At 45.6% G+C, this 26,564-nt stretch overlaps 2 protein-coding genes across 3 annotated transcripts in view; one reads left to right on the forward strand and one right to left on the reverse strand.

Moving 5' to 3' along the window:
- NUSAP1 (nucleolar and spindle associated protein 1) overlaps positions 1–1,196 on the forward strand; it is a 39,009-nt gene extending 37,813 nt beyond the window's left edge. The window contains exon 12 of one of the 2 annotated variants that reach the window (XM_066608533.1): positions 4–1,196. In XM_066608533.1, the coding sequence (XP_066464630.1) occupies positions 4–91 (88 nt within the window). In that variant the 3' untranslated portion in view covers positions 92–1,196. The other variant, XM_066608532.1, reaches the window with a different exon arrangement.
- Positions 391–25,493, reverse strand: NDUFAF1 (NADH:ubiquinone oxidoreductase complex assembly factor 1). Its single transcript, XM_066608534.1, has 5 exons — positions 25,437–25,493; positions 21,971–22,550; positions 9,509–9,694; positions 2,910–2,984; positions 391–1,660 (listed from the first exon to the last, which is right to left on the reverse strand). The coding sequence occupies exons 2-5, from the start codon at positions 22,475–22,477 to the stop codon at positions 1,523–1,525; spliced, it is 906 nt and encodes a 301-aa protein (XP_066464631.1). The 5' UTR covers positions 22,478–22,550; positions 25,437–25,493; the 3' UTR covers positions 391–1,522.
- Between the last annotated feature and the right edge of the window lie 1,071 nt (positions 25,494–26,564).

Consider the following 26,564-nt stretch of genomic DNA (forward strand, 5'->3'; position numbering starts at 1 on the left):
CAGAGTGCAGCGGCGTAAACAGCAGGAGGAGGACCGAAAGATCAAGAGAGACAAAATATATGGATCACGGAGAAAAGTTGCCGTCCCTTAGAAAATCACATGGATAATGAAACTTTCTAGTGACTTATTCTGTACGTTGTCACTTTTTGTAAATTGAGGGTAATTTTGTGTCTTTTATGTTCTTGCTTAAATGTACTTACAAGGTTAGAGATGATAAATCTTCAATTTTCTGCTTTTTATGATAGTTAATAATTCATGAGGCAGCTAATATTAGAATGATTTAACATTTTACAGATTTACCTGCTTTTAAAGAAAGGGCTTTCTTTAGAAGAAAAAAAACTATGTTTTTAGAATAGAATTGCATCACACAGAGCAGCAGCTAAACAGGCATTCACAAGTACAGACAGCTTTATTCTAAATAAATCCATTCCATGCATAGACCATATTATAACTTACTACAACTTCATCCAACTGCCCAATAATAATTACAGGAGCCTCAGTGGCAATAACTCCATCAAAATGTTCTGTGGCCAGACAATCATTCTAAGAATGTCCCTTGAAAAAAGGAAGTTGTCTCGGATGGCAGCAATGTCGGCACAGTTACTTTCTCATAGCATAGGGTAATACATATCTGACTTGACTGAGGGTAAAGAGGCCTTTTGGTCTTTCAATGATTCTTTTGGGATATATAGCAATTTCCTTGATAAGTTGCTGCAGGATGAAGTGATTTTTGGGAGTCTGACAATTCCTAGAACGGCTTTTTACTGTTCCAAATCTCCATTTCAACATAATGGCTCCAGCATTGCAGTCTCAGCAACTTAGAAATTGGGTTATTAGTCTTTGCATACTTGATAACAGAAGGTAACGTGTAGAAATTCTTGTTCTATTTTGTTTGTTCCATAGATAAAGGTTGCAATATCCATATTTTTCTAAGGCTCTGTTTCAAGTTAATGTATACAATATGTGCAAAAGCACGCAAAGACTTTATTAAACCCTCCCAGACTTGCCTAATTTTAGCCAACACAGCTCTTGAATTTTTTTAAATTTTTTTTTTCATCTCTTCCTTTCCAAGTCTACATTGCTATGTGATAACTTCTCCATTGTAAATGTGTAGTACAGGTACGGTTATAAGGATACCACACCTATGTTATTTATTATAATGGTAACGCGCTTAATAAATTCCATTTTGCTACTAAGTCGGTTTGTTTTTTGTGAAATCTTTGTGTCTTTTCACCGTAGGTAGTTTAAGCTTTGACTTGTCTATCGCATTCACATCCAAGTCTTGAATAAGAAATTTAAATTCACAATGAAAGTCTTTTCTTTCCACGGGAATAGAAAACAATTGAATCTGTTGTTAAAAGGTTGTCTCACTTCTACCCACTTTTCTGCAGGGGCGTGGTACTGCAGGCTGAGTCCCATTCACTTTAATAAGACTTCAATGGCCTGGGTTGGTACTGCACAGTGTACAGAGCTGTCTGCTTCCTAGAAAGGGGACAATCCCTTCAGGCACCCCATAAATCACTTATAGAGGTGGTGATTTGTATAGTTCATAAGCAAACTCTTCAGTGTGTGCTTCATCTCTACATAACCCAATGAAATCAATTTCAAGTTGAAATGGTCCATCTGCTCTGTCTCCAAGTGTAAATCCAAGAGTGGTAATCTTTTAAAAAAAAACAAAAACACAAGTTACTCTGTCCGTGATGGCGAACCTATGACACACGTCTGCTGTTGGCCGTTCACCCAGTTCGTGCATACTAGCAGGGGCCGCAGCTCCCCTGCTGGTATTGACTAACCAGCGCTACCACCGGTAGCAGCACTGATCCCGGTGCACACTGATGTCAGTGTGCAGCCGGGATCCTCCTCCGTCATCTCTTACCACTTGCTTCCACGAGAGCGTCTGGGGGAGGAGGCATCCCGCAGCCCACTGACGTTAGTGTGTGCCGGAGATATCTCTGCTAGCGGCGCGGAGGAGCAGAGCTTCCAGGACGTGGATGGGGTAAGTGGGTATTGGGGGGACTCATTACTAAGATAAGTGAGGGGGAGGCTGGGAGAGGTGAAGGCCTGTGCTGTGGGTGTTTTGGGTTTACTAAATACAGTTATATATTACAATTATACATTTGTTATTTAAACTATTAGCCTGGGTTCACACAGGGCGGATTTGCTGCGGGTTTGCCTCGGATTGCCGTTGCATATCCACACTTCGGCAAAACCGCTGCATTTGCAGTGCAATGCAGCACAAATGAGTCTTGCAAAAAAGCTGTTCTCACTGGGCGGATTTTTTCCGCACAGCCGTAGTGCGGAAATGCAACTGCAGCGTGGTTTTCAAAGATGCAGCATGTTCATTCTTCTGTCTTTTCCGCAGCGTTTTTTGTCCATAGACCTCTATGGACGCAGCAAAAAGTAAAAACGCTGCGGGGAAAAAACGCTTGTGGATTTTTCCACAGGAAAATCCGCAAGCCAAAATTAACCTCTGAAGCTGCTTTGCCGCAGAAGCATTTCTTCTGCGGCAAAACCGCAACGGAAAAGCCGCAGCAAATCCGCCCTGTGTGAACCCAGCCTTAATATCGCGGATTTGTGGATTTTTTTTCTCAAAGTATCACACCCCCCCAAGTTATTCTCAGTTTTTTGGTGAATTTTGGCACACTGAGCTTAAAAGGTTGCCCATCACTGCTCTATGTTGTAGCGGCTCCCATTCTGCCAATTCAAGCACTACAGATTTGCATGGCATGCGTATTATATGCCCACCCAACAGAAGTGCCTTCAGCTATATGTGGATCCTTGGCAAAAAGGGTAACATCAAGCTGTTTTCCGACTGCTAGATATTGGCTAACAAAGGACCTTTAGCGTGTACTCGGGTGCGGACCCCAGCAATGCCCCACCTGCAGACACAATAAACCCTACTTACACACCTTATCGGGCCACAGTGGGTATTGGCCATCTTGAATTCTTCCTCTGCTTGTCATAAAAAACTTGGACAAGGGAATCTGAAATAGATTAAAAAAACAAAAGGGATAAAGCAGATCTGCCATTTAAATATGGTGTCCTAGGGAAGGGCAGTATATTATAGGGATAGATCCCTTATACTGTTAGGCTAAAGCTACCCAGTTCGTACCTAACACACTGTACAACTATTAGTCTGAGCATGCTGTAATCATAAGGGGATTGCTTTGCTTCCATCTGACAATGTGAGGGAAATACTCCCCTGAATATAGTGGACTTGTAATGGGGGCTATATTCTGTGTTGGTGCCTACTCTAAACAGGGGCCTATTAGCACAGAACTGTCCCTATAATATGCTGCCAATACAGTGACTGTCACCATCTTTTTTGCACCATAAGGTAAGCGAGTCACACTGATGTTTACTGAAAGTATCTGCAGTACTTTTGGAGTACCTTACATTTTATCATTAGTAGTACATGCGTAGAGGACTACTTAGAGTAGTCCTGGATGTTCATGGGCTGCAGGCTGGCTACATCCACCCCTTTTAGCCAATGAGTTACAGCTCTCTGCTTCTTACTGTGTATAGAGAGCGCTGCCACTCATTGGCTAGAAGGCAGGGTAGGCCTGGCCAGCCTGCAGCTTATGAATATGTAGGACTACTTCTGTGTCTGGCTACTACCAATAAAATGCAAGTTTCTTAAACTACTGCACAGATACATAAATATCCATGTGACAAACACTACATTATGATGTTCTCTGTGAGGGCTGTTTAACCCCTTGAGTGGCAGGTTTCCTACCACCCTGTCATGCCCACCAGGGCAGGTTTTTTAAAATGGTCTAATCATTGAATTTCAACTAGTTTTGCAGTTGCGTCTCAAGAGCCATAACTTTTTCATTTTTCCATTGACACGGCCATATAAGGGCTTGTTTTTTGCGGGACAAGTTGTGATTTTTTTAAACAGGGGGAGGAAAAAAAGAAATGGGGCCATGTCATTAAGGGGTTAATGTATTAACTTCCTTCTCTGGGTCATTACGACGCACATGGATACCACATGTGTGATTGTATTTTTGATTTTTTACAAAGTAAAGGGAGACAAGTGTTTTGTTTTTTTTAATTTAAAAATTTCTTATATTTTTTTGTCCCTTTAGGGGACTTCCACAGGGACCCATCAGGACCCCTGATCACATTCCAGGGGTCCGATGGTGACAGCCCTTTACATGCTGCAGTGACAACCCTTTACATGCTGCAGTCACATAGACTGCAGCATGTAAAGGGTTAACACAGCAGAGATCGGAGGTTTTCTCTGATCTCTGCTGTAAGAGCTGGTACATAGCTCTCCTCTGACAGCTAACAACCAGCTCTCCCTGCCACAGAGACCATCGGCTTGCTTCTGACAAGCCGATGGTCTCTATGGCAACCTGTAAACAAAGCAGGACATTGCCGACATGTCGGCAATATCTCCTGCTGGTTTTTCAAAGCCCTTGCTTTGTTCTCTGTGGGACTGTGCAGGCAGAGCACACTGTCACAGCTTGTGGCATTGTGCTCTGCAGCTCCCATAGTGATACATAGCCCGGAAATCTTCCGGGCTATGTCACTATGAGCAGTGGAGCTCGTCCCCGGAACTTTTCCGGGCGTGCCACTCAAGGGGTTAATGGCAAAACACATTTAGTAAAGCTAAAAAAAAATAATTATGTACATACTAATTGACACTTGATTTGAAAAAGTTAAGTGTGTCAGTCAGTCAGTCTCTTCCCATCAGAAGAATTTGTTAGGATTTCCCACCATTAGTTACGGCCTAGACATACATTCGCCACTGCCTTCTATTCTTGGTAAGCTTACTTTACTCGATCCCTCCAGGTAGGAAAGTGCAAAAACAAACTATGCTTTCTAGAGAGTTAAAAAAGAACTTATACAGACATTAACCGACTTAGCATATACCAAAAGGAGATGCACAAAAAGTAGAAGGCTACAGCAGGTCCTACTTTTACGTGAGTGCAAAACGGTCTTATAAGAACAAACCAATTGAAATCAAGCTGTCACTACAAACAACATTCAAGTAAAAAATAGATCTTTAAGAAAAACACTGGGGCACATTTATCAACCCTCTTCCCACCCACTGCTCTAAGGCTGGGTTCACACAGGGCGGCCGCTAATCTCGGGATTAGCCAGCCATGTGGACGAGATTTCTCAGAAACCTCGTCCACACGGGAAGGCCAATCCGCTGCGGTAAGTCCGGCTGAAACCGCAGCAGCCGCGGTTTCAGAAGATGCAGCATGTCTATTTACCTTTCCTTTTTTGTTTATTTTCGTCGCGGCCAAACCGCGAGCTTTCCGACGGGAATCCGCCCTGTGTGAACCCAGCCTAATAGTACGGTCTGGTACAGTGTTAGCCAGTAGAGCAAAATGTGATTGTTCTCAGAGAAACCAAATAATCTTGCAGATATAATACTTTTTTATGGCTAATAAAAATACATGATGTTACAGCGAGCCTTTGGACCTGCTCAGGCATAATGAAACAGATTTGGATGGGACATATACAAAATGTTCACACACGAAAAGGCACAGAAATCGGAAACTAATTTGTACTTAAAACAATACCAGAGAGCTGAGCAGAGAAGCAAATACATAATCAGTCCACTGGCAAGGAATGTGACAGGCCTGTGTGTTATCTCAAGTCTTTAGAACAATGATCGGGAAAGGCACCCCTTCTGGGTGTCTCTCCTCTCCCACCCCAGCCCAGGACAAATCTGGGGAGCTTAATTATGTAATTTCATCACCCCTCACCGATACGATCTGTAAGGGAAGGTAAAACTATTTTTTTTTTAATACACTCATTTTCCATGACCAGTGTTAAGGTCCATTTACACGGAACGAATGTCATCCCTGTGTGTCCTGCACAGGAGCTAGTAGTGCTGGCTCGCTCACAGAGCGGCCAGCAGGGCGGCTGCAGGAGATTTCTCTCCTACCGTGTTTCTCCGATAGTAAGACACCCCCGATTGTAAGACGTATTGGGGGTGTCAGGGGGGGGGGGTCGGCCAATGTAAGCCGTACCCCGAAAGTAAGACATACCGTAGGAAAAAAAAAAATCATTACTCACCTCCCCCGGCGTTCTGTCGCGCTCCGGCAGGATGTCGCTCGCTCCTCGTCCCCGGCGCAGCATTGCTTTCTGAATGCGGGGGCTTGAAATCCCCACCTCCAGAAAGCTAATACACACGCCGTCAGCCAGTTACAGAATGGCTGTGATTGGCTGAAGGCGCACGTGGCTTCAGCCAATCACACCCATTCAATGATGTCATTGAATAGTGTGATTGGCTGAAGCCACGTGCGCCTTCAGCTAATCACAGCCATTCAATGCTGTCATTGAATGGCTGTAACTGGCTGACGGCGTGTGTATTAGCTTTCTGGAGGCGGGGATTTCAAGCCCCGCATTCAGAAAGCAATGCTGCGCCGGGGACGAGGAGCGAGCGACATCCTGCCGGAGCGCGACAGAACGCCGGGGGAGGTGAGTAATGATTTTTTTTTTTATTATAAGACATACGCCGAAAGTAAGACATAGTCTGGCTTTTGGGGATAAAAAGAAAGTAAGACACTGTCTTACTTTCGGGGAAACACGGTAGCACTCTGCATTGACTTAACATTGCTGATCGTTCAGTACTGAACAGCGGCTATCAGTTCATCGTCCATTGTTTATGCTGCAATGGACGATGAGCTAAACGAGGATCATTTAGTGTAAATAGCGGCCGTTGAGTACTGAATGTCAATGGAGAGAGGGGCGCCGGCGAAATCTTCTGCAGCCTCCCCACTAAAAGAGCTAACGATACCAGCTCCCGTGCAGGTGCACGAGAGCTAATATGTGCAGGGACAACTGTCAGGCATCATTTGCCCGACATTCGTTCCATCTAAAAGGGCCTTTACCCGATGGATAACAGTGATCATGTGATCAGGAACCACATACAGAGGTGCCCGGTGACATCTCCTTGGACTCAGCTATCTTTGACAGCCGGGTGCAGGGGAATTTTAAATTTGCCGGGCTCTCTGGCCTTCTGCGCATGCGCGCCACATCGGTGATGCGCAGAAGCCCGAGAAAGGTTCTGATAACCGGGGGACATCACGGAGGACTGGGGTGAGTATTTTCACCTACCTTCATGGATCTGATGCATGAGGGGAGATGAAACTTTACCTTTTTTTTTTCTTTCTACTTTTCTGTGATCACCGTAATCCATTGGATAATGTCGACCACGGTCCCCAGTGACATCTCCTACTTCTCGGCTACCTTCAAGAGCCAAGAGATTTCAAATTTGCCGGGATTTCCGGCCTTCTGCACATGGTCGGAGGAGGCCAGCTTCAGGTCCTGGAGGGCCGGGGTGAGTAATCTCAGCTTCCCCCACAGATCCGATCCATGAGGGCAGCTGAATCTTTGACTTCTTGAAAAAATTTTTGCACTTTAATGCGATCGCCGCTATCCATTGGATAGTGCTGTTCGCATTGCCGGGGGGTGGGGTGGCTGCTCCATGTTGTCGGCTACCTCTGGGCACCAACAGCTTGGAGCTGTCAGGTCCACAGCCCACGTGGTTTTAATCCCCGCAGGATTTATGTTTTTACGTCCTCAGGGATTAAAGCCCATTTAGCTAAGACGTAAAAACACTATGGGTTGGTCACTAAGGGGTTAAGGGCAACATCTGGATGAAGGTTTTATCTTCTCTTTGTGTTTATTCTTCTTGTTCGCCTTCACTAGAGGTGAAAGAACAAGTGTGGCAGCTCAATTGTCAGCACTGCTGCCGTGCAGCGCTGGAGTTCTAGGTTCAAATCTGATTAAGGGCAACATCTAAATGGACTTTTTAAAAGTTCATGCAGATGTTACTCTTGATGGGATTTGAACGACCACCAACTAGTGAACCCGATTTTTACTCCCATTAACTTTCAGGGAGTCTGAATTGGCTGTCTTGATTTAGAATTGCTTTTTTGAAAATCATAGAAACCTAATATATTCCAATATTTATCACTTTATACTAATCAGAAGAGTGCATATTCAAGTCCCTACTGGGACATAGGGGAAAAACATTCACAAGTTTAGTTTTTTTTCAATACTTAAAGGGGTTGTCTCGTGAAATCAAGTGGGGTTCAGCACTTCTGTATGGCCATATTAATGCACTTTGTAATATACATCGTGCATTAATTATGAGCCATACAGAAGTTATTCACTTACCTGCTCCGTTGCTAGCATCCCCGTCGCCATGGATCCGTCTAAATTCGCTGTCTTCTGGCGTTTTTAGACGCGCTTGCGCAGTCCGGTCTTTTCCCTGGTGAATGGGGCCGCTCGTGCCAGAGAGCTGGTCCTCGTAGCTCCGCTCCATCACGTGTGCCGATTCCAGCCAATCAGGAGGCTGGAATCGGCAATGCACCGCACAGAGCCCACGGTGCACCATGGGAGAAGACCCGCGGTGCATCGTGGGTGAAGATCCTGGCGGCCATCTTGGTAAAGGAAGAAAGAAGTCGCCGCAGCGCAGGGATTCGGGTAAGTAATAAACCTTTTTTTTTTTTTTTTTTTTTTTTAACCCATCCCTTGGGTTTGTCTTGTGCCGAACGGGGGGCCTATTGAATAAAAAAAAAACGTTTCGGCATGAGACAACCCCTTTAATAATGTGCATTGGGGTGGGGGCGTGGCTTAGCTGCCAACAGGAGCAGATATACTCCATTCCACTACACTAATCTTTCCCTGCAATCCCGCCAACTCCTGATGCTGGAAGACCAGCTCCCTATACTGTCCCCTCTTACACTTGGGAAACCTTGTGACACCTGAATTTTCTCTCTTGCCGACGACACTAGTCTGTGGCCAACTGAGGCCTGGGCAGCCTCAGACTTGATTTCTGCCTGTGGCTAGCAGGAGGGGTCTCAAGGGAGACTCCTATACTCCCCGAGGCCACAGCTGCTCCATCAGTCTCCTCTGCCCTGGCGGTGAGCGGCTTCTGCCTGCCAACTCACAGTCACCCGCCCTGGAAGCAGAGAGGCAGGAGGACATTATCCCACACATGGCTGCAGAAGAGAGCAAGATGAGAGGAGGAAGAAAAGAACTGAAAAAAAAGGATTACAGCATAGTAGGAGAGTGGGAAGTAAATGAGATCAAGAGGGCAAAAGGAGACAAAAGGTGAAGAAAGGGGCTAGCCATTGCAGCCTCTTGTCCTAATCAGGAGCTGTGAAGGAAGCCAGTCCCCACCTCACATGTCTGCTAAGCGCCCTACAAAGCCCATCTGTACTACAGCTCCCATCGGACACTGTTGAGGTGTTTGTCTCTGTTATCAAACCATCAATAAACTTAACTGAAGGTCACTAATACCATTCATCACCTGACCTTAATTCGCAGGCACTGTCTCCACTGTATTTCTGGAAGAAGTAGAGGAACAGCCTATACAATAATCACTGCGCTATGCTAGTACCGTTCAATTTACTATTACAAGTTACATTGAATAAACCCAATTTAAGTTCATTATTTTATTGCACATGATCCTTCATATCAGGGTCACCCATGCCGTAGTGATTACGTAACCCTCCCCAATTTCTTGAATTCTTACCTTAACATCCTGCCAGTAAGGACCGCCGCGAGTGTATAGAAAATAATTGTATAAGTCATCCCAATTTGCAGAAAAATACATTTCAGACTGGATATTCACCATCCAAGGCCGTCCGTCTCCCCGAACCCTCAAATGCAGAGTATTAAATTTAGACCAGTCGTAAGGCAACACCCGATTGAACGAGCCCTGTAATAAACAATTTTATTGGTGAATGAATAAGCTGTACAGTACACTTCACATTTCCCTTCTGCTATTATTATCATCCTCTTTTACTACTTATGACTTGAAGTGACTAATAAACAATGGCCAGCTGCTTTCCATAAAATGCACTTCCCTGTCTGAAAGACTCACATGAACCTACAAATAACTATATGTTGCCTTCTTCCTGTCACTGCTGAAAATTCCTGACCGTTTCTCAGAAATCCCTCAGTGTGTAATGTGACCGCCTCACAGCAGGCTTGGGAAGGAGCTGAGGAGCTATTTTGCTCACATCAGTCCTCCAGCCTGCAGGGCTTTGGAAAACAATACAAGCATAGAAACCAAACAATCAGAAATTTCAATGAAAACAAATTACAAATTTCCAAAAATGCATTATATATATTAGTTCTCCCACATAAAAGGATGAAGGGCCTAAAATTTACATCATGATGGGGCGTGTCCTGGCTGATGGCGGAGTGAGTCGCATCCAGAGCGAGCTCCCGCGCCCACTACCCGGTCGACAGCTTTGAGGCACCGAGCAGCGACCAGAAAGTACCCACGGACGCAGGAGAATGCAGAGGAGGCAGCCGCGAACCTCCGGACCCGCGACGAGCAGCAAAAAAGGCGCCCTGGAGCGTTTTCTCAGCGCTCCGGCAGAAGCGCCGGAAAGATCCAAGATGGCACCCGCTTTCGCGAGAGCGCCGAAGCCTGAGACCGCAGCGGCGGCCCCTGCAGGAGACAAGCAGCAGCGGTACAGCAAGCCCTCGCCAGGGGGAAATAACAGAAGCAAGCCGCCGGGAGGCAGAGAGAAGGAGTAGGAAGGCCACAGGAGTGAATCAGAGTCAGAGGGGGAAGCTCCACCGACCACCCCCCCAGGCAGGGGACGCGTGAGTAGTGCGGGCAGCAGCCCAAGCATCCCACATAGCGCACTCTCTCCCCTAGCCCCAGCCCACATGGAGGGGTAGAACCATAATCCAAAAACATGGTCCCAAGCCCTGCAGACCCCTGAATCTCACACTACAGGCACCACTCCAAAAAAGGGGTGCGAACCCCCCCCCAGCAGCAGAGGGAGAGGAGGTGTGGAAAAAGCCGCATTATGGCAATACTCACACGGTCAGAATTGGACTGTCTTTTTCAGAGGCTGGAAGCCTCCAATAAACAAGTCATGGAACAAATGCATGCAGACATGCAGCACCTGGGCCATAGAATCTTGCAGGTTGAGGAGACACAAAAAAGCACGGCAGCCATTTTAGAAACACATAAACAAGCTATACAGGCACAAGCCGACCAGATAACAAGCATTATTATGCATATTGACGACCTGGAAAACAGGAACCGCAGGAATAACTTAAGAATACGCGGCCTGCCAGAAGAAATAGAAGGGCAACACCTAGAAGCATGGGCGCTATCATTTTTCCAGCAGTTAATAGACTACCCAGCAGAGCACCATATCGAAATCAACCTCATTCATAGAGCCCTGGGCCCCAAGCCAACGGACCCCAATAGACCGAGAGACATTATTTGCAGGATCCACTTTTTCAAAATAAAGGATATTATTCTCCGTAAAGCCAGAGAAAAGGGGGACTTGAACTACACAGGCAAACCGATCATGCTTCTGCAGGACCTGGCTAGACATACCCTACGCTTAAGAGGGGCCTTAAGACCGATCCTAACAGCCCTGAAAAACCAAGGAATCCCATATAGATGGGCTTTCCCCTTTTCTCTAACGGCCAGGAAAGACGGGAAGACGGCCACGTTCCGTTCCCTAAGGGATTACCAAACTTCCTAGGCACACTGAACCTGCCAATGATAGCGTTACCAGAGTGGCCGGAAACACCGACAGTAGTAGCGCCCACCGCCAAGGAACAGTGGCAAACCATCCCAACAAGATCACGTCGAGAGAGGCGTACACCAGCAGATGACACCACCTGACTTAAGATCTTTAGACCTCATTGAAACCACCCCCACCACGGGAGTCACAAGAAGTGGCTGCTTCCTAGTTGACTAACTTTCCACACATGCTATGGTTCAGCATTTACAGTAGCAAAGTTCTTCTCCCTTTTGTTTCATTTTGTGCCACTCTTTAAGTAGTGGCCCAGGGGGAGGAGGGGACACGATGGGGCCGCTGGTGGGGAAGAAGGAAGAACGAACAACGGACAGTTTTAACAATTTTAACGAGAACTGTTTAGTTCTCGTTAAAATGTTGTTGCAGTTAGAGATGATGTTAACATTAACATTGGTGCCTCAAGACTTAGCAAACAAGGCCCGGAGCAGAGGCCTATTGCATATTAAAAACTACCACGCTTGGGGTGGGACGCGGGAGAGTGCAGCTCACACAGCCGCCCCTTCACGGCTCACATCCTAGGTGACCAAATGCACACAGTGCACATACTGGCAAATGTTAGGCCAGTAGCTCACCTACTCTATACGTGCAGTGGCCTAATGCTGCACAGGGGCCACCTCGTGGCCCCCCTCTTTTCCCTATACCCCCATCTTTTACTTTCTCCTCTCTCTGTCGTCTCTCCTTACACTACCTCCAAACACCCATCTAACTCTCCAGACCAACTTGTAAGAAACGCCACTCAAACCGAAACTAGATGGCGGACCTAAAATTTTGTTCGTATAACACGAGGGGCCTGAATAAACCGGCCAAGAGAGGGCAAATCCTTGACCACTTGCATAAGGAAAAAACAATGATAGCCGTCCTACAGAAAACTCACTTTCAGGATACAAAAATCCCCAAATGCAAGCACCGACACTATACCACATGGTTCCACAGCCCACACCCAACTAAAAAAGCGGGCGGTACCTCAATCGCTATCCATAAAAGTCTACCTCACAAACTAATATCTTCAAAGGTGGACGAAACCGGGAGATTTGTATTCTTAAAGATACTGGTTCATAATGAAGTCTTAACTGTGGCAAATGCTTACTTTCCTAACCAGGGTCAGCAGCAGTTCGGCATCCGGATGTTGGGGGCATTGGCGAAATTCGCAGACGGATCCAATACCATCCTGGGAGGCAATTTTAATCTCAGCATAGACCCAGTACGAGATTCATCTGGGGGTAAGTCGGGGACTTCCCCAACATCCACACACAAACTCAGAACAAAAATAACAAACCTCAGACTGATAGATATGTGGAGGACACTACATCCAGGGGAGAAAAATTATAGCTACCGGTCAGGTGCACACAATAGCTATCACAGATTAGATTATCTGTACATATCGCACGGGTTACTAGACAGATCCCCCTCCTCAACAATGGGTTCATTCATATGGTCGGACCATGCTCCAGTCTGGGGTTCCCTAGGGACAGGCAGAAGGAACAGTGCGTCATTCAGTTGGCGTCTGAACAACAACCTACTGGATGACGCAGCCTGTCAACAGGAAGTACAACAAACCATAGACGAATTTAGATCTAATCATGAAACAGACCCCACTCCAACCCCTATTAAATGGGAGGCCCTCAAGTGCGTTTTACGGGGAATATTCATATCACTTGGGGCAAGACTTAAGAAAATTAGAACGGCCAAGCTCGAGGAACTAATGGCGGACCTCAATAAACTAGAGACCACTAACAAGTCACTACCGACAGATAACATTGCCTCAGAAATATCCTCTAAGCGGATGGAAATACTCCGCATACTAGACCAAGCATCTCTCTGTCAGCGAGACAAATCAAAAGGGTGGTTCTACGAATTTGGGAATAAGTGCGGAAAGGGATTAGCAAGAGTCCTGAACCCTAGGACACAGCAGTCGTACGTATTCGCAATTAACAAACCAGGAGAGGGGTTGGTTCACCATAATACCGGCATACTAGAAAGTTTCCAAACGTTGTATCAGGATCTATATAGCCTAGAAGAGACAGGGAGAACAGGGGCAGGAACTAGTAACAGAGAGGAACACATACATAGCAAAGCATACTGCTAATCAGATTCAGGATCCCGACAAACAGGCCCTTGAAGGCGACTTTACGCCACAGGAATTGAAGGAGGCAGTAAGATCACTAAAGATAGGTAAGAGCCCAGGCCCAGATGGCTTCACACCCCGCTTCTTTAAAGTATTTTACGACCAACTGGCCCCCATGATGTTAGAAGCCTTTAATGCCATCTCCAGGGACTGCCCCTTCCCGAAACAGGCCCTACAGGCAGTAATCACGGTCCTGCCCAAGCCCGGGAAAGACCCTGCCCAATGTGGAAGCTATAGGCCGATTTCGTTGTTGAACGTCGACACAAAATTATTCTCTAAGATGCTCGCGGGCCGCCTCCAGCCCCATATCCCCAACCTGATACATGGGGACCAGGTGGGATTCGTCCCCGGCAGGGAAGCTACAGATAATACAATAAGAACACTATCACTCCTGTCCAGGGCTAGGAACACAGGAGAACCATTATGCCTCTTAACGGTCGACGCAGAGAAAGCGTTTGACAGGGTGGGGTGGGGGTTCCTGGAGGTGGCCCTCGAGCAAATCGGGTTGGGCCCACGGTTCTTGGGATGGGTAATGGCACTATATGCCGGTCCCTCGGCCCGGATTAGAGTAAATGGAAGGCTATCACAACAACTACAGATTAAAAACGGCACACGTCAGGGGTGTCCACTGTCCCCTTATCTATACATCATTGTTATGGAGACCCTGGCAAGTGCCCTGCAGGCAAATGAGAGCATTAAGGGAGTACAGCTGAACAATGATGAGCAGAAAACAGCCTTATATGCCGATGATCTGTTAATCTACATAACCAATCCTAGAATTGCCCTCCCAAACATATTAAAGGAATTCCAACTATTCGGCCGACTCTCAAATTTTAAGGTGGATCTGAGCAAGTCCGAGATCCTTAATGTAAGCATCCCAGAAGATGAAACAGAGGCAATAGGGTCCGCTTTCCCATTTACATGGAATAAAGACAGCATTAAGTATCTAGGAATTACAATCACACCCGATATAGCTGACCTGTTTCGGAAAAATTATAAGCCACTACTAACTAAACTAGAGGAGGACTTGGACAAATGGCGGACGGTACCTCTCACCTGGTTCGGCAAAATAAGTACAATAAAAATGAACATACTACCTAGAATACTATACACCCTCCAAACCGTCCCGATTCAACTACCGGGAGCATATCTAAACCGAATTAGGAAGGTGATGATGCAGTTTATATGGGGGGGGGGAAGCAGACAACCTTGATGCAATTGGAGGGCACTTACTGGCCCGCGGGATCGCGGAGGGATGGGAATCCCAAACATAGCACTATACTACAAGGCCACCTTATCTCGCTGCATCCTAGAACTAACACACAAGAACCCTCAAAAGCGTTGGGTGAGAATGGAGCAGAATGCGGTACCATATAAAGGACAGGGCCTGATATGGATACCGGGATATAAGGGTTTGAGAAACCTGGGACTGTCGCCCTTTGTGGAAAATATCATGGTGACTTGGATAGGCCCAGCCACAAAAATAAAACTAATAGCGAGACCGGGCCCCCTGACACCCCTGGTAGGTAATGCAGGTATCCCACTATTTTTCAAAGGCTCATCTCTTACAAAGATAATGACTGACATACGGCCAACTGAGATTCCTAGGGTGGGGGACATGCTGGGGATGGGGGGACTTAGGCCCCTGAAGGAGGTAATTGGAGATCGGGGACCCCCGGCTGGAGCGTGGTACCAGTACCTCCAATTAAGCCATTACATAAGATCCCTAGGGAAGCCCAAAGAGTTAAACATACCCTTGACACCATTCGAGAAGCAGTTTATCCATAACCGGAAAAAAAAAAAAAATCTCAGAACTATATAAATGCTTGTTAGAAGAGGATATACGGGATAGAAGAAAGGACTTAGAGAGGGCGTGGGAGTGAGAGCTGGGAGTCACATACACAGAGGAGTCATGGAAGAAGGCCTACATACTGACTTTCAAAATAAACATCTCGAGTAAATTGCAAGAGCTAAATTATAAGGTCATCACGAGATGGTACAGGACCCCGGAGAGACTGGCCAGATTTTGCCCCCAATGTCCGGATGTCTGCTGGAGATGCCTATCTGAGAAAGGTACCTTTACTCACATATGGTGGACATGCGCGTTGATAGGTCCTCTATGGCGAGAGGTGGGGGCTCTCCATGCGTGGGTCAGTGGCAACCAAACACACTTAACTCCAGAATTAGCACTATTATCCATGTTTCCCGGGTCGCTGACTCAGGCCAAAAGCTCACTATTGAGATTCTTCATACTAGCAGCGCGACAGGTGATTCCTAGAAAATGGAAATCCACAGATCTGCCTTCTCGGACAATGTGGCTAGAAGCATTAGATAATATCAGGCATCTAGAGGAGCTATATGCTAGAGATGAGATGAAATATAACAAATACCTGGCTGTTTGGCACACCTGGACTCAGCTCCGAGACTCACAGGAAGTGGCCACATGGGTGGTAAATGGAACTACTCCACTTCCCCGACCACGTCTACAACTGGTTGCCGCGGGCCCTCAGGATTGAGAGAGCTACCACCTAAACCATTTAAACTAACAGAAGCGGAACAGGTCGGTCTCCCCGCCCCCTCCCTCCCTCGTCCTAATCTTCTCTCATCTTCATCTCCTTCCCCCTCTTTCTTTTTCCTTTTCTTTTCTTTCTAAAATCTACCTCACACTCCTCTCCCCCCTTTCCTCTATTCCATTAAACTATATTTTGAGCGGGATATTACTGACGGAGATTAGAGTGAAACCGTTGGTTACGCAGACATGCTTTCGTTATCTGTTTTATAGGTTAATAGTTTTGGAAAATTGTAACATGTAATTAACAGCAATAATATCAACCCCGGTGGCCAAAAAGGGGCCCATCGAGGGAATACGGATGCTGGAAGAGATTTAAAGTATATATATAGCTCAACAACAATTTCATTGTAACAAATGTGATTTATTTTGATAAGAAAAGAAAGTTTTTACATATAATGCAAAAATCAATAAAGACATTTTGAACCATAAAACTGACATCATAAGTAGACCTCAACTATGAGAGACAACATGAGAAAACACATCCAGAAAATCACATTGTCTGATTTTTAACAAATTTATTTGCAAATCATGGTGGAAAATAAGTATTTGGTCACCTACAAACAAGCAAGATTTCTGGGTCTCACAGACCTGTAACAACTTCTTTAAGAGGCTCCTCTGTCCTCCACTCATTACCTGTAGTAATGGCACCTGTTTGAACTTGTTATCAGTATAAAAGACACCTGTCCACAACCTCAAGCAGTCACACTCCAAACTCCACTATGGTGAAGACCAAAGAGCTGTCAAAGGACACCAGAAACAAAATTGTAGCCCTGCACCAGACTGGGAAGACTGAATCTGCAATAGGCAAGCAGCTTGGTGTGAAGAAATCAACTGTGGGAGCAATAATTAGAAAATGGAAGAGATACAGGACCACTGATGATCTCCTTCGATCTGGGGCTCCATGCAAGATCTCACCCCGTGGGGTCAAAATGATCACAAGAATGGTGAGCAAAAATCCCAGAACCACACAGGGGAACCTAGTGAATGACCTATAGAGAACTGGAACCAACGTAACAAAGGCTACCATCAGTAACACACTACACCGCCAGGGACTTAGATCCTGCAGTGCCAGACGTGTCCCCCTGCTTAAGCCAGTACATGTCAGGGGCCGACTGAAGTTTGCTAGAGAGCATTTGGATGATCCAAAAGAGTATTGGGAGAATGTCATATGGTCAGATGAAACCAAAGTAGAACTGTTTGGCGGAACACAACTCACCGTGCTTGGAGTAGAAAGAATGCTGAGTTGCATCCCAAAAACGCCATACCTACTGTGAAGCATGGGGTTGGCAACATCATGCTTTGGGGCTGTTTCTCTGCAAAGGGACAGGACGACTGATTCATATGCTTGAAAGAATGAATGGGGCCATGTATCGTGAGATTTTGAGGGCAAATTTACTTCCATCAGCAAGGGTACTGAAGATGAAACATGGCTGGGTCTTTCAGCAGGACAATGATCCGAAGCACACCGCCAGGGCAACGAAGGAGTGGCTTCGTAAGAAGCATTTCAAGGTCCTGGGGTGGCCTAGCCAGTCTCCAGATCTCAACCCTATAGAAAACCTTTGGAGGGAGTTGAAAGTCCGTGTTGCCCAGCGACAGCCCCAAAACATCACTGCTCTTGAGGAGATCTGCATGGAGGAATGGGCCAACATACCAGCAACAGTGTGTGCCAACCTTGTGAGGACTTACAGAAAACGTTTGACCTCTGTCATTGCCAATAAAGGATATATAACAAAGAATTGAGATGAACTTTTGTTAGTGACCAAATACCATATATACTCGAGTATAAGCCTAGTTTTTCAGCACATTTTTTAATGCTAAAAAAGTCCCCCTCGGCTTATACTCGAGTGAGGTAAAAAAAACAACAAAAAAACCCCGCAATACTCACCTCCCAGCCGGCATCCGTGTCCATGCCCCTACGATGGTCTTCCCGGCGGTGCGGCAAGCTGCTTAACCCCTTAGTGACCAAGCCTGTTTGCGCCTTAATGACCAGGCCAAATTTTGCAAATCTGACGTGTCACTTTAACATGGAAAAACACCAGAAAGGTTTTGCATATCCAAGCGATTCTGACATTGTTTTTTTCGCCACATGTTGTACTTCATTTAGGCGGAAAAAAAAGACCGATAGAATTTGTGTTTATTTATTAAAAGCGCCAAAATTGGGATCGTCATTTTTTCACATTTCCAACTGCAATATCTCAAATATGTGCAAACATAATATAGAAATTTTTGCTAAGATATATATTTCCATCCGTTTACTTTATTTTGGGCGCATATTGGAAAAACTTTCGGTTTTTTTTTTAACCATTTAGGAGACGTACAAATTTAACATTACTTTGTTTTCCTACACCAAGCCAAGATTGGAAAGGCTCATAGGAGTCAAAATGATAGATACCCCCACAAGTGACCCCATTTTAAAAACTACACCCCTTAACGTATTCACTGAGGGGTGTCATGAGTGTTTTAACCCCACAGTTATTTTTTCAGGAGTCAATGCAATTTAGAAGAGAAAAACTAAAGCTTCATATTTTTGCAAATATGTCATTTTAAAGACAGGACTTTTTTCTATAATACACATGAAAATGAGTATTTGCACCCCAGAATGGATATCCCCGTTTGTCCCGTGCTCAGAAACATACCCATTGTGGCCCTAGTATTACGTCTGTATGCACAATTGGGCCCAAAATGAAAGGAGCAACCGGTGGCTTTCGGAACAGAAATTTTGCTTGAAGGAGATTTAGGCCCTATTGCACACTTGTAGAGCCATTGAGTGACCAAAACGATGGAGAACCCCCACAAGTGACCTGATTTTGAAAAGTAGACCCCTTAACAAATTTATCTAGGGGTACAATGAGTTTTTTGACTTCACAGTTTTTGAATGAATCTAAGTCAAGCAGAAGGAAAAAAATTACGATTTTCATTTTTTTGGTAATTCTGTCATTTTAAAAGCTGTTTTTTTTGTACGGTGTACATAGGAATGAAGACTTTCACCCCAAAATGGATACCCCCGTTTGTCCCGTGTTCATAAACATACCCATTGTGACCTTAATCTACTTACAGGACACATGGCTAGGCCCATAATGGAGGGAATGCCCACTGGATTTCAGGGTACAACTGAATAAATTCCAGGCCCCATTGCCCACTTATACGGAAAAAAAAAATTGACTTCCTAAAAATAACTTCCTGTAATCCAATGCATGTGATTGATCCGTGGATTACCACTGATCAAGCGCATGCAAAACCCATAATTCCTCTCCGGTCATGCATGACCGGCCTAATGTTATATAGCTAATTTATCACGTGACCGGGGACCGCTCAACGAGGCCTCCAGTCACTGCTCCAAGCACTCAGCGACCGTTGGTCGCTGGGAGCAAGGAGATTTAAAATTTCCTGGGCTCCCCGGCTCCTGCGAATGTGTCCGGCATTTTGCCGGCGGGCGCATGCGCAGCAGCCGGAAGGGTCCATGGAGGATAATCGCATCTGGATTCAAATGCGGAAGCCTCCGAGAAGATGTTTCATCTCCCCCCACCGATCGCATCGGTGAGGGGAGATGAAACTTCCACTTTTTTAAGAACTTTTACGTGATCGCCATTATGCATTGGATAACGGTGATCACGTGACCAGTAACCGCATACCGCGGCTCCCCGTGACATCTCCAGGCTCTTGGCTACCTTTGGTAGCCAGCAGCAGGGAGATTTTAAATTTCTTGGGCAATCTTTCACTTTTGCGCATGCGTCCACCATCATGCTGACGGGCGCATGCGCCAAAGCTGGGGTGAGGTCCACGGATCAACATCGCATCAGGGAACAAATCCGGGACCTTGGGTACGTAATTTCATCCCCCCTTACGGATACGATCCGTAAGGGGAGATGAAACTTTTTTTAACTTTTAACTACTTTTTTTTTTTTACTTTTTAACTTTATATGATCACCGTTATCCGATGTATAACGGTGATTATATGACTGGTAACCGCATACAGCGGTCCCCAGTCATATCTCCCTGCACTCGGCTATCTGTGAGATTTTTAATTTGCCGGCCTTCTGCGCATGCGCGCCACATCGGCGCATGCGCAGAAGCCAGCGGATGGTCCCGACACCGGCCGGTGGACACGGAGGAAGGGGGGTGAGCATTTTCACCTTCCCTCATGGATCTGATTTTTCTCCACTTTTCCGCGATCGCCGTTATCCATTGGATAACGGCGATCGCGGTACCGGGGGCCGCTCACCGTGGTCCCCGCTGACATCTCCTGCCTCCCGGCTACCTACAGGAGCCGGGAGCCAGGAGATTTTAAAATTCCCGGGCCGCCAAGCCTTCTGCTCATGCGGCTGACGTAATGCTGCCTGGCGCGCATGCGCAGAACGCCGGCTTCGGGACCCGGAGGACCAGGAGAGCGGGGAGCAGTGCGGCGGACCTCGGTGAGTAATTTCAGCTGCCCTCGGATGACAGCTCCATGCTGTCGGCTACCTGCGGACACCGATAGCATGGAGCTGTCACGTCCAGAGCCCGAGGGGCTTTATTCTCTGCAGGACACATGTTTTTACATCTCCTCAGAGAATAAAGCCCACTTCGGGAGGACGTAAAAAGACCATGGGCTGGTCGTTAAGGGGTTAAGAATTCTCCCCGCTGTCATCTCCATTCTCAGCTTTGAATTCCCCGCCGTCAGCGCTGTGTAAGTAAGCGCTGTGATTGGACTGAGCGACAGCCAGTCACAGCCGGCGCTCGATCATTTACAGCCATTCAGTGGATAACATCACTGAATGGCTGTAATTGGTTTATCGAGTCCCAGCTGTGATTGGCTGTCACTCGATCCACTCACAGCGCTTACTTACACAGCGCTGACGGCAAGGGAACTCAAAGCTGAGCAGGGAGATGATAGCAGGGAGAATACTCAAGCAGCTTGCCAGGGACACGAACGCCGGCTAGGAAGTGAGTATTGCATTTTTTCTTTACCTAGTATATACTCGAGTCAATAAGTTTTACCAGTTTTTTGTGGTTATACTTGTGTCGGCTAATACTCGAGTATATACAGTACTTATTTTCCACCATAATTTGCAAATAAATTAGTTAAAAAAAAATCAGACAATGTGATTTTCTGGATGTGTTTTCTCATGTTGTCTCTCATAGTTGAGGTCTACCTATGATGTCAATTACAGGCCTCTCATCTTTGTAAGTGGGCGAACTTGTACGATTGGTATCTGACTAATATATATATATATATATATATATAAATAAAAATAAAAGGAGTGCAAAGGTGTATATGGCTTTCAAAGGAGGTGGTCACCTCCAAACAGCACCATAATCTAAGTATGATGGCGTTTTGTGAAGCCACAGAAAACTAGGGATGTTTTTTAATACTCACCTGCACCCACATTCCCACCAGTGAAGTCTGTGCACGGTGTGAAGATCTGACTCTTTTCAGATTGCATGCAGTCTGCATCAGTGGACACCGTAGGGACGGGCGAGTCATTAAGTATGAAAAATGCATCAGTCTATAGTGTCAGACTATAATACTATGATTATGGAATACTATACAAGGCCAGGAAAATCTAGGCTGGGCGATTTGGCCTAAAATTTAAATCTTGATTTTTTTTTCAATTTTCTTGATTCTAATCTTGATTTTTTTGTTTATTTGCTAAACAAGATATGAAAAAAATAAGTTTTTCACATAAGGGCAAGTAACGTCCATATACAGAGATCCACCACTAGTAATCAAATTATACAAACCTTTCGAGCCTTTGATCTTAAGGTACAATATCCGCTGTGTTTTGTTTCCCCATCGCGAGGCACTTCACTATTAAGCACTCCGTAGAAGAGAGCTGTCTGGTTGTTGTTGCCCAGCTTCAGGAAGGCCTGGCTCTTACCACCTATCTCCGCATCTGATGACACCACCCAGTTCTGCAAGTCTTCAGGGCGTCTGAATTCCCACACCACATCGGTCTGTTCCAAGAGGTAGTTCCTTAATGGTTTACCTTCCGGACCCTTAAGGTGATCCGCTGCTTCCTTCATCATCAGACCTAAATGTTTCTTGAGATTTTTTAATCCATTTGTGAAACTAAAGTCAATTTTCTTCCATAAAGCTGTATTGTCGGGAGGAACACCGGGTCTCCTGTAACTACTGCCGTACAACACCGGGTGGTGAAGGGCATTATGGATTGCAGGCCAATGACCTTTAATCCAGTGATAGTTCTTGCACTGGCTGAGCCCTCTGTTCATTTGAAGTGTTAACGCCATTGTGTCACAACGTACTGCCGCTCGGCATTACCATCACTCCGCAACTATTTCTCCGCTGGATCCAGATGCTTTTCTGCAACAAGAAGAAAACTAAATGAGTCTTAAGAAAAACATGGACGGAACTTATCACCTTCCATTGGAGGTGTAAGCTCACAATGTATATATATCTGATCGTATCCTCTGACAGGTGCCATGTAGCGGTACGGATCTCCTATAGGGTTTCAGGTGGTCGAGGTTTGCATATGAAATAGGAGTCACTTACACTTCCACATACAATATTTAAAAAAGGGTATACCGACGTTTACCAGCCCGACAGAGGCCAAAAACATACTTTTTGGTCTATGTGGGTGAACGGAGCCCTATGAATAAGTTTAAAGTACAATGTGCTCTGGGCCTATGGCTGGCTTCACATGGGGGAGATTTGTGCATTGCTAGACACAAAAATCTTACGCGAATATGAACCCTATTCTCTTGAAGGAGTCATACATATAAGCGATGCAATGCAGGAAACAAATCGCGGCACGTCCCATCTCTGGGAATGCCTTCGCATCGCCCATTGTTTTCAACGGGGCTGGCGGCAGCATCGCTCCGCGCGCTAGGTGCACGCGGTGCGGTGCGAGGTCTCCCCATTGAAAAAATGAGAGAAGCTCCGCAATCCTCTGCTGTGTCTGTCGCTACTTCCACAAAGTGATGCAAGACGGTTTAGATATAAAAATGCCTCGCATCTGCAGGGGAAAATTGCATGTTGGCAAGCCTGATATTGGGCCGTGATTCATGGCCCGATATCACAATCACCCGTGTGAAGTTAGCGTAAGGCCTTATTCACACGACTCTATATATGCAGCTAATTTAGCAGTGTTGAAAAAAAAAAAATCACGACCATCTGAAGCATTTGGGTTGAGGGTGGTACAGGAGGTGCAAGGGGTGGGGAACACAGGCAATAGGAAATTTCATGTGCAGATCAATTATTAGAAGGCAAACGGGGAGGGCCACCATGGGGGGGGGCTTGGGACTAGGTCAGAAGATTTGGTATGCTTTCCTGAAGAGGTGTGTTTTTAAGGCACGTCTGAAGTTTCGTGCATCAGGAATGGTCCGGATGCCTCAGGGTAGAGCGTTCCAGAGGATGGGTGCTGCTCTGGTGATGTCCTGTAGGCGAGCATTTAGATGAGCGACTTTTAGCCGCATAAAAGCACTGTGCCGGGAATAATAGAACATCAGCAACTCATTTAATACGGTGCTTGAAAAGATAGCTCTTGCCGTATCTTATGCCGAAATAAGGTGGAAGTTCCCATAGACTCCTATGGGAGCTTAAAATAAAAGGGGGGGGGGGGGGGGGAGTTACCCCGCATCCAACGCTGGGAGAAGCAACGGCTGCTGGCCCAATTCTCACTTGGCTGACAGTTTGGTCTCATGCCGCATGTGGGAGCCTGCAGCAGAATCTGACCCTGCCCGCAGTTGAGGACCCTGCATACCTGTCCAGGTAATCACTGCGGAGGAGTGCGGAAGCGCCGGGTAGCGTGCCGCTGCACATGCACAGTAGAGGGTTTTGTTTTTTTTAACTCCTGCTTTCCCACGGAATTCCCGTGGATTTGATGGCTTCCATTTGAACATGCTGCAATGTGATTTCCGCATCCAAAGATCCGGAAATCAAATTTTCATGCTTTAATTCAGCTGTGGACGCCCATGTTTCCCTATGGGCGGCTTTAACTGTTTAACTGCGGACACCTGCATGGATTCCGCAATTCATATCCGCCCGTGGACATTGGTCCTTATCAGTCCTGCCACCTTTTATACACATGTATGCAATGGGGAGAGGGGTGTAGGTTACTACCAGGACTTAAACACACGGGCGCATGCACAAATACGCTCACTATTACAGAATGTCTTTGCGCATGTGAAAAGTTGGGGTTTTTTACCGTTTAAATTGCATGTTTAAAAAAAATAAATAAATAAAATAGCACAGATGTAAGGTCCTGCTTGATCTTTTCCCAAACGTAGTGATATTGAGTGAGAAACACGTCAGTCAAAGCGCAACCGTTAGAATCAATGGTTTTGGTTCAGCCCGTTTTGTGGACGTGATTTCCACACCAGCAAAACGGGACAAAGTCCCAGTTATGCGTTTAAGCCCCTACACCCCGCTGGCAGCTGCCTATTTTCCTTCTCCCATATTAATAAAAAAATAAAAACATACTTGGTATCGCTGCGCCCATAAAAGTCAGCTCAAAATAAGACATTATTTACCCCACATCGTCAGGGAAAGAAAAAAAAAACAAAACACCAGAAATGCACATTTTTGGTCACCCTATCTAAAAAAAAAAATAATATGTAAAAAGTGATCAAAAAGTCACACGAACTCAAAAATGATAGCAGTAGGAGACTACAGAACGTCTCACAAAAATAGAGCCCTCACACAACTATATCAACGAAAAAACAATAAACGGCAGAAGAGAGAACGTTTTATTTTTTTCCAAAGAAAAAATATAAGAACCTGTATAATTTGGTATCGCAGTAATCGTACGGACACACAGAATAAAAAGTTATTAGGTCATTTTTATTGCAGTGGGTACGCCGCAGAAACAATATTAATAATAATAATCTTTATTTGTATAGCGCCAACTTATTCCGCAGCACTTAATATTAAATATTACTATTGAAAAATACAACTTGTCTCACAAAAAACAAGCCTGGGGTAGACGGAAAAATTAAAGTTATGACTTTTTGAAAGTAAGTAGGAAAAGCCAAAAATAACATTTAAAAGAACCACTTCCTTTTAAGGGGTTAATATGCCCTTGAAGAGCAGCACATGGATAGTAAAAACACAGCAGTGGTCGGAGCAAAGCAAATAACCTCTATTACGCCATATGGGTAACATAGAGAATGAATGGCGCCAGTAAAGCTGACTATTACGCTTGCACACCGCATCATACAGTCACTACAGAAGGATAAACTCAAGACATACCGGAGGCGGCTCTCATAGAAGGTGCTGGCATGCCCTTACTGTCCTACTACCGCAGGGCGCGCCAGTGACGTCATCGCTCTAAGACGGGGTCAATTCAACCAGCTTTATTCAAAGCAGTGGAGAGTACAGGCAAACAAAACGTGGTTTTAGCTTTCATTCGTTGTATTGTTACGTATTTGGCATTAGTTGTAGGTGTGAGGTGCTACAAGAGTAACCTTATAATATTACTGTCTGCCTTCCAAACGGATATCTAGTAGTAGAAATCCACCGAGTCTTTTAGGTCATAATTTTATGTATATAGGTCTTTCTTTCTGTACGCACACGCACACGCACACGCACACGCACACGCACACACACCTTAGCATTAATGAGGTAATTTTCCCATGCGAGTTCCATGCAACTGCCATATACATAGAACTTGCACTGGTAAAGAACCCATTATTTTCAATGGTTTTATACACGTGTTCGATTTGCTCAGCATGCCCTTTGGGCAAGAATTAGCCATTTCCTATGGTAGCATAAAAAATCCGTATCCCACCCACATGACGTGATTTGCACACAAGAGCGATGCACTTATACACTATTGAAACCACTTGCGATTTGTTTCCTATGCATGAAAAATGTAAGGCCTCATTCCAGGCAACTGCGATATCTTCTGCATCTTCTCCGGGTCCTCTCTTTTCTGTACTGCAGATGCATATGGGCATGACAGCCAACGTGCATGCACAGTACAATTTTTTTTCAACCCCTTTTCCGTGGAATCCGCGACTCATCCGCAATTGAATTGCGGATCGGACGGCTTCCAAAAAGTCCACAAAACAAATCCACATACTTATTTCCAGTGCGAATGCCCGTGCTTCCCTATTGGCGGCTTGAACTGCGGATCATGCACGCAGGTTCCCTTCCGCGGATTCCGCAATTCAATTCCGCCCCTGGAAATTGGGCCTAAGTCTGATGAATAGATTCATCAAGTTTGAAAAGTCGCAGCATGTCCCATGTTTGTGCGAGTCTTGCGCTATAATGGGACATGTATGTGAAGTGCATCGCGCAGCACATGAACAGAGTGTCTGTGTGCTGTTCAATGAGAGTTGCGTCCATGTAAATACAGCCTAAGGCTACTTTCACACG

Source organism: Eleutherodactylus coqui, chromosome 6 (assembly GCF_035609145.1).
Source record: "Eleutherodactylus coqui strain aEleCoq1 chromosome 6, aEleCoq1.hap1, whole genome shotgun sequence".
Lineage (NCBI taxonomy): Eukaryota > Metazoa > Chordata > Amphibia > Anura > Eleutherodactylidae > Eleutherodactylus > Eleutherodactylus coqui.

What these genes read in the sequence shown, in the direction of transcription:
- NDUFAF1 (XM_066608534.1), bottom strand. Translation starts at nt 22,477, where the DNA reads ATGGCGTTAACACTTCAAATGAACAGAGGGCTCAGCCAGTGCAAGAAC. An exon ending in TAAGATCAAAGGCTCGAAAG is followed by an intron (nt 9,695 to 21,970) that starts GTTTGTATAATT and finishes TGTTTATTACAG; the next exon opens with GGCTCGTTCAATCGGGTGTT. An exon ending in CTTACTGGCAGGATGTTAAG is followed by an intron (nt 2,985 to 9,508) that starts GTAAGAATTCAA and finishes AATCTATTTCAG; the next exon opens with ATTCCCTTGTCCAAGTTTTT.